The sequence below is a fragment of the Syngnathoides biaculeatus genome, chromosome 16 (genome assembly GCF_019802595.1).
Source record: "Syngnathoides biaculeatus isolate LvHL_M chromosome 16, ASM1980259v1, whole genome shotgun sequence".
NCBI lineage: Eukaryota > Metazoa > Chordata > Actinopteri > Syngnathiformes > Syngnathidae > Syngnathoides > Syngnathoides biaculeatus.
The window spans coordinates 17,674,084-17,687,500 of record NC_084655.1 but is presented as its reverse complement, the minus strand read 5'-3'; the positions used below and the strand labels follow the sequence as shown (position 1 = coordinate 17,687,500).

Below are 13,417 nucleotides of genomic sequence, written 5' to 3'. Positions count from 1 at the left end.
GTTCGCTGCAGTTTTATGTTAAAGGCTCCGTTGAAGGCCATTTTTCTTTTGATGCGCTGAAGTACTGCAAAGATAGTTCGAGTGTTTTGCACGTGATTACCTTGGGAGGCAGAGAAGTTGAAGCAAGAGAAAAACTGATTCAACATCAGGATCCTAACAGTGTATGGAGGGCGGGGGAGGGCAAGTGGTAAGGTCTTGGACTAACAAGATGAAGGTTACGGGTTTAATTCTCATCTGTATCTTGGAAATATCAATCTTCATGGGATAAACGAAGGATCAATGTACTACAAGGCAAGAATTGCTTGAAGTGGTGAATCTTTGACAGGGATACAAATTTGGAACTTGTGAAAGTTATGAATACAATTTGTAATTTAAAAATATACATATAAAAATAGTACAGATAAAACAGTAACAGATGTTTTTTTTAAAAAAACAGTAGGGGTGAAGTACATTTTAGAAAAAAAAACATCAAAAAACATTTCACATTTACAAATGTTATTTTTGTTGCGTCTTTCAATACAAAAAAAACAATTAAAATATGAAATGTTTAGTGTAGACATTTCACCATTTTGAATTTTTTCATTATTATTATTTTGCTGTTTCAAAAAAACAAGAATGATTTTATGTAAAAATGAAACGACTCGTCTGTTGTGACATCCCAAATAACAAAACGCTGCGCTGACCTTTGGTCGACGTATACGCCAATACGGCGTTACCATGGCTGGGTGCACCTGCCCGCTGAGACAAAGAGGATTGGATGTTAATCTGGCCTTAACTACAGCGGGGGGATCACAATACTCCAGACAGCACTAATCAAGACACAGAGAGCACCGTCACAGCGGTGACAATTACCTCTGATCAGTTCCATTTTGCATACTGGAGGACAGCCAAAGTCTCGATGCATTATACTCAATTACGCCTAAACAAAAGAATGGCTAACAAACAAAGAAAAAAATGCTCACTGACTTTATATCGAGGGAACTGCACCTTTTAATAAACATTACTGGTTTCGGGTTAGGGTTTCAAGCCAGAGTAGGTTTTTGGTGTTTAAAGCCCAAGGTTTGGGGTTCAAAATAGCATTTCAAGCCAGGGTTCAGATATCAAATTAGGAACTGGGGCCAAGTACTTTGCTACAAATGATAGTTTGAGGTTCCAAATTTGAAGTTAGTGTTTCGAATTATGGTTTGGGTTTCAAGTTTCACAGGTCGTTTGTTGCCCGGACAAGATTTCCAAATATGCAAATCCGAAGATGTCACTCAGTGATGATCAGTGATGTCAAATGGGCCATTAAATAAAGGCAATCAGCCGTCGTAAATGCCGCAAAGCTGCTAAATCATCCTCCGCGGCGCGCTCGCCGTCGTCTGCCTCCGGCAAACACGTCTGCGAGGTCAGGGCTCGTCGCAGAACATCGGGGAGTACTTCATCGCCCTTACTGCTCGTAGCTTTGACTAATCTGTTTCACACGTCCCCCGAAAGAAAGAAGAGGGTAAATGCACATCTAAAGAGACAAATCGAGCTGGTCTGATTCGGGATATGATGGGGATGGAAAAGCTTCGGGATCAGAGTTAGCACAACGTGACGCCGCCCTTATCGCCTGCCGCATGTGTCCGACCTCACCGGGAAGGCAATTTCCCACACCGCTCGGTACAAATACACCACACAGTGTTAAAAAGCTATGCCGTTTGCTTGTAATCTTTAATGTAAATTTTTAATGTTACTTCAGATGTAACCATTTCAAGCCAAGGTTAGGGTTTTAGGGTTAAATGAATTTCCAAGCTGTGTGATCAATAAAGTCATCTTCTTCTTAAATTAGGGTTCCAAATGTCAAAGTAGGGCTCAAAATTGGGTAGGGGGTTAACTTAGTGTTTGAGACTTGGATTAGTGTTTCAAACAGGGATTTTGAGATGAGGTTACGGTTTGAAGACTGGGTTAGGGTGACATAGTTGGGCTTTAATAATTTTCCAAGTTAGGGTATTTAAGACAACGTTCGGGTATCAAAGTAAGACTTCAAGAGTGAGTTAGCGTTTCAATATGGAATGTCAAAGCAGGGTTTTAAGACTCCTAAGGTTTTAAGTCAAGGGTCACCAACGCGGTGCTCTCGGGCGAATGGTAGCCCGCGAGGACCACATAAGGCGCCCCCGAGGTATGTTCTAAAAATACCATGGGCCACAAATTGTTACTATTATTTGTGCTTTGAATTCTGAATTAAAATTTTTAAATACCTATAATGTCATTTACTACAATAAATTAAAACAAAAATATTTTATGTACGTGTAATGAACTGAGTCTGAAATTTGCCGCAAGCAGGTCACGTAGCCCTTCATACGATCGGTGCTCACGAAGTTGCCCTCACCCGGTTAGAGATTCTAACTAGCGTTATAAGTCACGATGAAGATTTCAGGGAATGCTTTGAAGTTTCAAATAAGGACACAAGGTCAGCATTAGAGTTTCAAATTATGCTTTCAAAACAAGGTTGGGATGTAAAAGGAGGCCTCGAATCCTGTTTTACTGTTTCAAGACATGATTTCAAATACATTTTAGGATTTTAAATTATGTTTTGTCAAGGTTAGAGTTCCTGGTTGGAGTTTGTAGCCAGGATCAGGGTGTCAAAGTGGGGTTTTAGACTGGGTTAGTGAGTCAAACAGGTTATTGTTAAAAATTAGCATTTGAAGCCAAGCGTAGGGTTTCAAGACGGATTTGGACATTGGGGTTCTGGACAAAGGTTAGGATTTTTGTAGTAAGTTTTCAAACCAAAATGAGGGATTTAAAAATGGGTTTCAAGGCAGTGTCAGGCTTCTGAAATAAAATTCCAGCAACAACAATGATTTCATTGTGCACTGTGCAATGACAATCAAGATTCATAAAAATTCAAATTCTAACACGAGTGACACAACCTTTGCTACGTGATTAGCTTGTCCCGCTTAATCGCTCCCTATTAGCGGCACTTGCGACGCACCCGTCATCCCGCGTCATTGTAGGCCATCAACGCAAGAAATATTCAACACAGGAATCAGATGCTATTCTCCTATAAACACTCGGCAGCAGCACGTCACTATTTGAGTGGGGGGGGGGGGGGGGGGTGCACCCGTGGATAAAAAGACAACCTTATCAGCTTCGGCACGGAATGAAGGCGCTTGTTCCGTTGAAGGGGGAAGGTTTCCCAAAGATAAGCCAACTGAGAGACGGAAGCTAAGCTAAGCCTTCAGAGCGGCGCTGGCGTGCCGAGGAAATGGAGAGAGGAGACAGACTGAACGATAGCAGTTCTGTGTGAAAGGTACAGATAGTGAACAGGGACGGGACATTTGAAGTTGACCTATGAAATTTCCAGCGTCCGAAGTAGTCTCAGTGGGATAATAGAGTTAGAATATTGTGTGTGTGAAAGGGATTCACCAAAAAATTTGAACATGATAATAAAGGTGTTAAAGAAGTGAAACAGTGACATGGGCACAGGCACTTTTTCGTCCATGTTATGGCTTTGATCGGACATCTGAAGGTGCAAATATCCACGGGTTGACTTCAAACCCCCGTTCTGTGTTGGTACCTTTCATACAGAACAATTAAATTGCGAATAGACGTGTTCCCCTTGTGACGCTCTCTAGTTTTCCTTTATCCTCATGTACAGTCCCACATACGTTATGCCTCTGATATGTCATCTCAAGCTGGGAAAAGTGCACATCGATCAAATCCTCAGTCCATCTCACACCTTTCACACACAACAACACCGAAACGCAGAAAGGGGCCAGAATGTCACACCTTGCTGTACAATAGTTCCCTAAGATACGAGTGACCCAAATAACAATATTTTTGAGATAGTGAACACTTCAAGCTGTTTACGACCACACCCAGTAAAAGTTTACTCTCAAAGTTAACATAAAAAAATACATTTTTAAACAAAGAAACAACTGTCTTACGAATGCAGCCGTTAGCTTAATGCTAACACATATTGAAAAATGCCATAAACGGGCAAAGGATTAGCAACAATACTGGTGGAGTTCAATTCCATTCCATTTTCCAAGATGCTTATCCTCACAAGGGTCGCGGGAGCACCGCAGCCTATCCCAGCTATCCAGCTAACGATGCATCAGACCATGTAGGCAAACAATTTGACAATACCCACGGGTGTATATTCTTTAGCCTCTGCAAAAAACACCCAAAATTATTGCATTTCACTGAGTGCGGTGGTGGTGACTCTTCTCCATTTGTGTCTGCGTTACTGTTTTAAACAGCGATGGCCCCAAGGTGGATCACGAAGAGGCCAGTTTGGATGCCTTCGTATGTGCTGCAGTATTGGTCAGCGACAGCGCAGTTAAATTTTACGTGTCAGAACAATACCATTTATGAACTGAGATAATTCCACCATTTCTACCCATTTTTTTTTTCTAATTCTGAAAAGAGAGCCACCTATTTCTTGCGTCTCTTGTCTCATTTATCTTTTCACATCCTTTCACGCCGTCTACCTCTAATATGTCCCTTTTGTGGAAGTCAAGGTCGGAGCTTTGAGCCGAGGAATTGTTGCCCATTTAAAGCTCAAAGGCAAGGATCGCGAAATACACTCGCAAGCATGCACACGCACACAATGGGTTTGGGAACATTGGGAAATGTTATGTTACCCCACTTTGAGTTCAAGGTCTGCGTCTTTAGCCTTAGTACCAGAGGATAAGTGACTCTGTGGGTGTGTGTGTTGTGTTTGTTGGGGGGCACAACACGGGACCATTACTCATGTTGTCAGAGCCCCCCAGCGGGCCTCGCAGATACGCGCGTACACCTCGCGGCATCCAGAATCTGTCACTTCAGCAGCACACGGGCCAATCAAAGGCAAGACGTCACTTCAACCAATGACTTCAACTGTCACTCACAGCCGCCATTTTCTCACCCCAAAAAAAACAGAGGATGGTTAGCGGAGGGGGACACCAGAGGGACTACCGAGGGTCACATATGAAGAAAGCATGCAAACATTTTCATGGAGAGCGAATGTGTTGACAATGTTTCACTTCAAGACAGCAAAACAGCATAAGGGGACATTTTGTGGAAAGAAATGCAACTGTAATAATTTGCCTTTGCCAGTAGGTGGCGGTATGAAAGGAGAACAAATAGGAATATGCAATCTTCACAGGCACAAATGGAAATAACCTGAGATTCTATGGTGGCTGTAATGGTTAAAATGACCCCATTCGAAGCAAATTTAATGGAATTCATACACTGAATTCTTCATCCACACACAGCTCATTTTTATACATTTCTTTTTTAATCCATCCTTCCATTTTGTTAGCCGCTTGTCCTCACAATGGTTGCGGGAGCGCCGGAGCCTATCCCAGCTGTCAACGGGCACGGGGGCGGGATACACTGTGAGCTGGTTTCAAGCCAATCGCAGGGCACACTCACAATCACACCTAGGGGCAATTTAGAGTCCCCAATGAATGCACGTTTTTGGGATGTGGGAGGAAACTGGAGTGCCCGGAGAAAACCCACGTAGGCACGGGAAGAACATGCGAACTCCACACTATTCTATTCAAAATTGGAAAAATCATATAAAGGCAAATAAGAAGACATTAATGCATACAAATTGTATTTTTTCCCCAACATTTCATTTGTTTGTATGTGATCTGACCGAATTACCCCACATCAGTTAATTCCTTTCACATTCATTTATTAGTAAGAAGACTATCATTTTTCCACATTCACACCATTCCTCAGCTAAATTGACCAGAAATGAGCAATCATTTTACAGCCCCGCGTGACCACCACGTTGGATCCAGTATACATAAAGACTCGCTAATTATCAAGTGGCGAAAGCGTCGCGTGTCAGAACGCCCTGCACTGCGAGTGACGTCTCCCCCAAAGAGATGCTAAAACATCAGCGCCTGCTGATGAGTTCCCCCCGAAAAAACTGCCACCACCTGCTGGGGAGCCGCGAAACCATCAAGACGTGTTACGATACCGTCGCCATTCAGATAAATATATTAAAACGCAGAATGAGAAAATAATGAGTTTTGGCGTACAACACTTCAGTTAGAGTGAAAATAATATTACATGCTTCATTCTTATGATGATGCTACATGTTTAGGTTCTGATAGATGACACACACACACCGACGAAAGCTAACACAATTTGACTGCAGAGCTGTTTCTCGGGCTAATAAAAGTGTGTGTGTGTGTGTGTGTGTGGTGGGGGGTGTGGGGGAGTGCGCGCGAGCAGCCACCTTCACGCCTCAGGCCCGACGACGAACGCCGAGACTCGGTAGGTTCATCCATCAACCAGCATCGCATCTGAATGTGAGTGTGTGGTTTTTGCGACACACACACACAAACACACATGCACTCACATTTCCAGCCAAAATGTCCCCACAAAGAAAAATGACACCGCCATTAAAAAAAAAAGTGGGCTGTCAAAGGTTGTGCTGCATACAGTTAGACAAGCGCAATTGTGGGTTGTGCAACACACACAAAAAAAAAAATGAAATACACCACAGATTGATGTCAAGAGTTGTGGCGCATAAAGATAAAATGGAGGAGTGCGTTTTCGAAGATTGCCCCACAAAAGTATGAAGACAAGAACACATTTTTACACACACGAAGAAATGTTTGTCAAGAGATGTGCGACATACAGTCAGAACGGTAAGAACACGCACACGCAAAGTGGAATTGTGATGTCAAGCGTTATGCTTGTATCTAAGTAATTTATGTAAAGATGGAAGACACTCACAGGCAGGTGTTCCTTGCAGAGCTGATCTGCGTGAACCGGGGAGAAGCGGCCGTTTAGCCCGGGTTAAATGGCGGCGGAAGGAAGGCCGTGCCTTCTCGTTAACCCTAACCCTCGTTTGTTCCGTTTGAAGCAGCAATTCAGGGGTTTTATGAACAAATACACCTTGACTTAAAAACTTTATTTGTTCGACGGTCAGAGCGGGTGCAGGACTTCCCATTCCGGATGGGGAGGAGTATTTCCGGTTGCCGGGTTACGTATCAAAAACATATACACCGATCAAGCGTTATTTTTTGACTCCACTCATCTTCAAATCCTGTCTCGTCAACATATCCACGCCATATCAAATAAATGTTCCAAATTTATAATGAATTAAAATGTAATTAATCAGTTCCTGCCTCCTTTAAAAGATAGCATTTTTTTTTCACTTTAATATGGAAAAATAGTACTGTATTTCAGGGGTGTCAAACTCATTTTTTGTCGCGGGGCACATTGTAGTTCGGGTTTCCCCCAGCGGGCCGTCATAACTGTGAAACCATAAAAATCGTTTTTCGCCTTATCATATTGACACGTGACATTTATGAATTACTTTCGGAATCAGAAATGAAGGGTAATGGGTTTTTCACCAATTGTTGAAGTTTGCAAATACTCCCTGAGAAGGGTTGCGTCAGGAAGGGCATCCGGCGTAAAAATTGTGCCAAACATATATATGCGTTCATCTGAGATGACACGCTGTGGCGACCCCGAAAGGGACAAGCGAAAGAAACACACAGTTGAAGTTTGCAATTGTAAAAACACTTGCAATACCTCAACATTATCATTTATGATGTGACAATTTGAAATTTAGGTACAGATTTCAACAAGAATCAAGGAAGTTGACATCCATGACTTTCCTTTGCGCTCCACATAAAATCATGTGGCGGGCCAGAGCTGGCCCCCGAGCCTTGAGTTTGACACCTCTGCCGTGTTTCAATGAAACCACAATCACACATTATAAAATGTAAATACAATAATCCTCATTTAGAGGGTTTACATTTCAGGCCACCCTCGCAATACACGAAATCTGTAAAGTTTCGACCATATATTTACTTAATTGTTCATCTATATTTTACAGCATTATGCATCATATAGTATGTATTTAAAGTACAGATATGATTGCTGTCCTCTTGCCATCCTCACGTTCTACAGTACTGGACCCGTGAATGTGACTGAATGTGCGTGCCTGCCCTGTTGAGGGACCTCTGAGTCAGCCAATGAGAGTGTAGTATGCTGGATATGCGGCTAAAGCGTTAGCCAGTCCGTGTTGAGTGATTGCGATCAGTTGTGTGTTTATGTCTCATTGTAACTTTGGACACGAAAGAAAAAAAAACTCTCATCGTCATATTTTCGATTTACCATTCTCGTTTTGCGCAACGCGGCAACCACTTCAAATCCAGGGCGGCCATTTTAGGCTACGCGGAGTTTTTCTACTGGTCTAAATCAGCGTCTAGACGTGTTCATTATGAAAAAAGCTCAGCGAGTCAAGGAATACGTCAGCTTATGCTGTAAGTCTGCTTATTTGCCGCTAAGCTCTCTCGCGGGCCTGCTTGTAACTCTAACCTCCCCTCGGCAAACACCCCTGCCTGCCCCCACCCACCCTGGATGAGTAATTAGCTCTGATTGAGCCCAGGACCCCTGTTTAGTGCCGATTACCCTCCCCGATCAACAAAAAGAAGGAGAATGGCACCCACTCCCTGAGGAACAGGCCTGTAATCAGGCCTCCTCAAAGTCCTCGGATGCCTGCCTGGAGGGGGTGGTGGGGGTGGGGGCTCGCGGTTGAAACCCCTCCAGCCCCACCCCAAAAGACAAAAAAAAAAAATGTGTGGTGGGTCCCCGGAAAAAGGATAAAACAACACAAAATCAACTGCTGACGATGGACCGCTCGCGTCTGGCGCGGCGGCGTCCATTTGCGAGCGTCGCAGGCCCCGGCGAAGACCTGAAAATCGACAGCCGAATTTGGCGCGAGTGGAGCAAAAGAAGGGAAACCTTCAGGAGATATGGAACGATTTTTTGCTTGTGGTGGGAGAAGATGAAGAAGAAAAAAAACTGAGTGGCAAATGTCTACCTTTCACGTCTCAGAGGTCACCTTGTGTCAATTAAAGGGGGGAAAAAATATTCCGAATCTACCGTGGGTTGTATTTGTCAGAAAAAATTAATTGAATATGTTGGATTTACTTTTCAAATTTTTATTCATTTACATACAATTTATTTTTAAACAATGCAATTTTCCACATTAAAAAAATACAATTAGGTCTTAATTTGATTCTGTAACAAATTAATTAAAAATAGTTTTTTTTAGAAGCACAACTGTTGGAGTAATCCTAAAAATATTTTTAAATGCCCACTAAATTGTATATTTTCTATGAATTAAATGATTGCACATATTTTATTGTAAGATAATTTAGTAAAAAAAAATTACCATGTGAAAAAAAATATGTTCAAATATCGGGTGACATTTTTAAGGGCAAAGGATTTTTATTACTTTTTGTGGATTATAGTCACTATACAGTTTTCATTAAAATATTACTGATTATAAATTCCATATGATAACCCCAAAATAATATTTTGGATTTTTTTTTATTATATTTAAAAAAAAACACAAAATGGTTGCTATTTTTTGAAGGGCAAGTGAATTTTATTTTTTTTCCCCAATGGAACATGATAAAGTTCATTTAACATATTACATATCTCATATACTTTATGTATTATTTTCTCTCGAAATGGAGGATAAAGTTCTTGCCATGGCTGGAGAGGAGGAGGTGGATGTTGTATGCTCTTTTTTAACATCGCAATAAATACATCCCAGTTTTTTAAAAAAAAATCATTTTTGAGTATACATTCGGGGTACTTTTGTCGGTCTTTAATAATTCGGAGCGGAGGACTCACCGACGAGCATGGCAGCGCCGTGTTCGTATGTCACTCGCATGTACTTGGCCGCCTCCACCGGGTGCACAGGTGAGCGCAGAAGCGTTCAAGAAGGTTCCTCTCCCCGGGTTTGACGTATCCGTGCCGTGACGACCGCCACCCCCGTCCCCCCTATCGGCGTCAAATCCCCGGGAATTCCGCGCCGTAGCCTCAGTTAAAATCTCTCCCGCCGTCGCGCGCTCCTCGTCTCGGCTTGACGGAGGCGAGGAATGAATGAGGTGGAAGAGAGGAAAAGCGCGGAACAGCCCAACCTCCTCTCCCTCTCCCTCTCTCTCTGTCTCTCTACCTGGACGGCAATACAGATGGCTGATGTCAATATTGTGTCCCGACATAATATTTCCACAGTCAAAAGAGCTGAAGAGTACCAAGATGGCTTATTTTAAACACTCAAATCTATTTCGAGTGTTTATTGCCAAAAGTTGTGAACGCAAACAAAAGCACTCACTATAACCTCTTTTTAGCACCCTCACTGCACTGTTAGGACGCTGTGATGGCACATTAACATTCCAGACTCTCACGCTATAATGTAGAGCTACAATGTTGAGTGTAATGTAGAACTATGATGATATACGGTAGAGCAATGATGTAGAGCTGCGATGTAATTCACAATGTGACACTAGAATATAGAGTTAGTACTGAAACGTGACACTACCACCTATGTCACGGCGGGGTGTAACGTTTAGAGCTAAGACCTATGTAATGTTACAATGTAATGCTACCGTTTAACACTTTGTTGTTGCGCTACCGTTTAACAACAACTTACTTCACTTAAACCGTAACAAAACTCAGTTAACCATATTTTGGCATTAAGAAAGGAAGATTATGGTTAGTTAAATACCTGGAGTCGTCTGTTTAAAAAACAAACACCGGTTTTGTACTGATTTCTGACCTAATTTTCAACAGCCATATCAAATCAATTACGAAAACAGCCTTCTACGAGAAGAAGAAGAACATATCCACAGTGAAGATTTGCATGTGCCAAGTAAAGCAAGAGAAACTCATCCGGGCTTTTATCTCAAGTAGGTTTGACTATTGCAATGGTTTTCTGACTAGATCATTAAACAGCTGCAGCTCATTCAGAATGCTGCTGCTCGGGAGCTGACCATAACAGACGTCAAAACTATTCATCCATCCATTTTCTACCACTTTTCCAGGTCGGGTCGCGTGTGAAGTAGCTTCAGCAGGGATGCCCACACTTCCCTTTCCCCAGCCACTTCATCCAGCTCTTCCGGAGAGATCCCGAGGCGTTCCCAAGCCAGCCTAGAGACATCGTCTCCCCAGCATGTCCTCGGTGGGACACATCTTTCCGATGGGACATGCCCTGAACACCTCGCCAGGGAGGCGTCCGGGAGGCATCCGAATCAGATGCCCCAGCCACCTCATCTGGCTCCTCTCAATGCGGAGGAGTAGCGGCTCGACACTGAGCCAATCACGGATGACTGAGCTTCTCACCCTATCGCTAAGGGAGAGCCCGGACACCCTGCGGAGGAAACTCAAATTCTGAAGTCTCTATATTGGCTCCCACAGAGTTTTAGGACAGATTTTTAAGTTTTGCTAATGGTCTACAAATCACTAAATGGTGCTGAATACATGAAATAAATGCCAATGTAATATAAACCCAGTAGGGCTTTGAGATCTACAGATTCCAAGGCAAACATGGTAAAGCTGCATTTAGCTGTTATGGACTAAAATGCCAAAAGAAGTGACGTCAACCCCAACTGTGACTGTTTATTACATGGTACGGTGTCACATCACTCCCCAAAGCCATCCTCCAATGTCACCCTCCGATGTCATGCTACAATGTTGCGCTCTATGACTACTGTCTACGATTTCATGCGGGTCTCAGATTCCTTTCCAACTGCGATTAGCCGGCAAGCAAAAACAGGCTCAATCGTAAAATATGCGGGAATACGTACCACGTTCGGCCTTTGTTATCATCAAAGCATGTGCGTGTGTGTGTCTGCGCCCGTGAAAGGCATCTGCAGGGAGAGCGAATATGAAGGGCATTTCCTCCCCATCGTCACCGTCACCTCTCCTCTTCAGCATGCTCCTCTTTTAAGATGCATCGCTCCATGACGCGCATTTGAGGAGTGTTTGATTTCTGTTTGTTCTCACGCTTTGTGTGCTTCTGTGTGTTTATGAGGGTGTGTGTGTGTTATTGTTGAAGAGCTTTGGTGCAATGCTGAGCTGTCATGGACCCACACCAGGGCAGCGAGGGTGCTATCAGGAACTTAATTACAGCTTTAAATGTCTCCCTCCCGCCTCTCAATGCGCTGGCTTCCTCTTCTCTCCAGCTTCGTCTGCTCTGAGTGTGCTGTACATCCATCTCACTCCTCGTCTTGCATCTCTTTTTTTTCTTCCTTTTTTTTTTTTTTTTTCCATCGGCCGTGGCAAGAATGTGCCTGGGCTGTTCCCAACATCCAGAAACAACAATCTGGATTTATCACCTATCACCGTCGGATCCAGGCATCGTCATCAATATATGGGTCATTTGAAAATGTTTCGGCATTATTTTTTTCTTTAACAATAAAGACGGGCCCCACTAAGTTTCCTTTTGAAAAGCTACAGTGAAGAAAATAAGTATTTGAACACCCTGCTATATTGCAAGTTCTTCCACTTAGAAATCATGGAGGGGTCTGAAATTTTCATCATAGGTGCATGTTCACTATGTGAGAGATAATCCAAAAAAGAAAAATCCAGAGATCACAATGCAAAAATTTTTAACAATTTATTTGTGTGATACAGCTGCAAATAAGTATTTGAACACCTGTCTATCAGCTAGAATTCAAACCTGGTGAACAACTACAGGAAACGTTTAATTGGAAACAAAAATGTACACATTGGTTTTCTCAGGTGTTCAAATACTGATTTGCAGCTGTAACACACAAATAAATCATTAAAAAAAATCATACATCTTGATTTCTGGATTTTTCTTTTTAGATAATCTCTCTCACAGCAGACATGCACCTACGATGAAAATTTCAGACCCCTGCATGATTTCTAAGTGGGAGAACTTGCAATATAGCAGGGTGTTCAAATACTTATTTTCTTCAGTGTAGATTTTCAAAAGGAAACTTAGTGGGGCATGTCTTTATTGTTAAAGAAATAAATAATGTTAAAACATTTTCAAATGACTAATATATTGATGACAACGCCTGGATCCGACGGTGATAGGTGACAAATCTAACTTGCAACAAAGCAGGGTGTTCAAATATTTATCTTCTTCACTGTATTAATTCTACTGATTTTAGTATTTGAATTATTGCCGGTTGTTATCCATCAAAAGGTCCTAATTGTTTCTGAGAGGGGAAAAAAAAATCTTAAGTAAAACTTTTCAGATGCTAAAATACGAAGATGGCTTTCGTCTTAGGTGCACCAAATGAAACTTTATGATTTGCAACATTTGTCATTTAAGCTGTATTTGCCATGAATACCCCTGGAGGGAGCCTATTTATGTCATCGCAACACACCAGAGCTGAAGTGCCAGGATGAGGCAGCCATTTTCCATTTACATAACAGTAGAAAGTAAAACATATGATTTCTCTGAGATATGAATATGTGGAAAAAATGTCAGAACATTTGGATGTTTATACCGTTATCTGGAGAGCTGACGAACCGAGTGAGGATGTCGCCAAGTTAGCTGGCTATCTCCACGCAGGTTCTCACTTATTCCAGTAAACAAGGGACCTTCTATGACCGGAGAGGTGCATTTGAGTCCATCCATTTGTGCGGCTCGACAGGGAAAACAGAGCCA

At 42.4% G+C, this 13,417-nt stretch overlaps 1 protein-coding gene across 3 annotated transcripts in view; it reads right to left on the bottom strand.

The window, feature by feature from the left end:
* The window catches only part of znf385c (zinc finger protein 385C), a 107,286-nt gene that overhangs the window by 36,513 nt on the left and 57,356 nt on the right, over window positions 1-13,417 (bottom strand). Inside the window, exon 1 of one of the 3 annotated variants that reach the window (XM_061846872.1) lies at window positions 9,625-9,791. The exons of the other annotated variants lie outside the window; for them this stretch is intronic. Within the exon in view, the coding sequence (XP_061702856.1) occupies window positions 9,625-9,664 (40 nt within the window). The 5' untranslated portion in view covers window positions 9,665-9,791. Of the gene's footprint in view, window positions 1-9,624; window positions 9,792-13,417 lie in introns of those variants that run through there. 3 annotated transcript variants of the gene reach the window in all.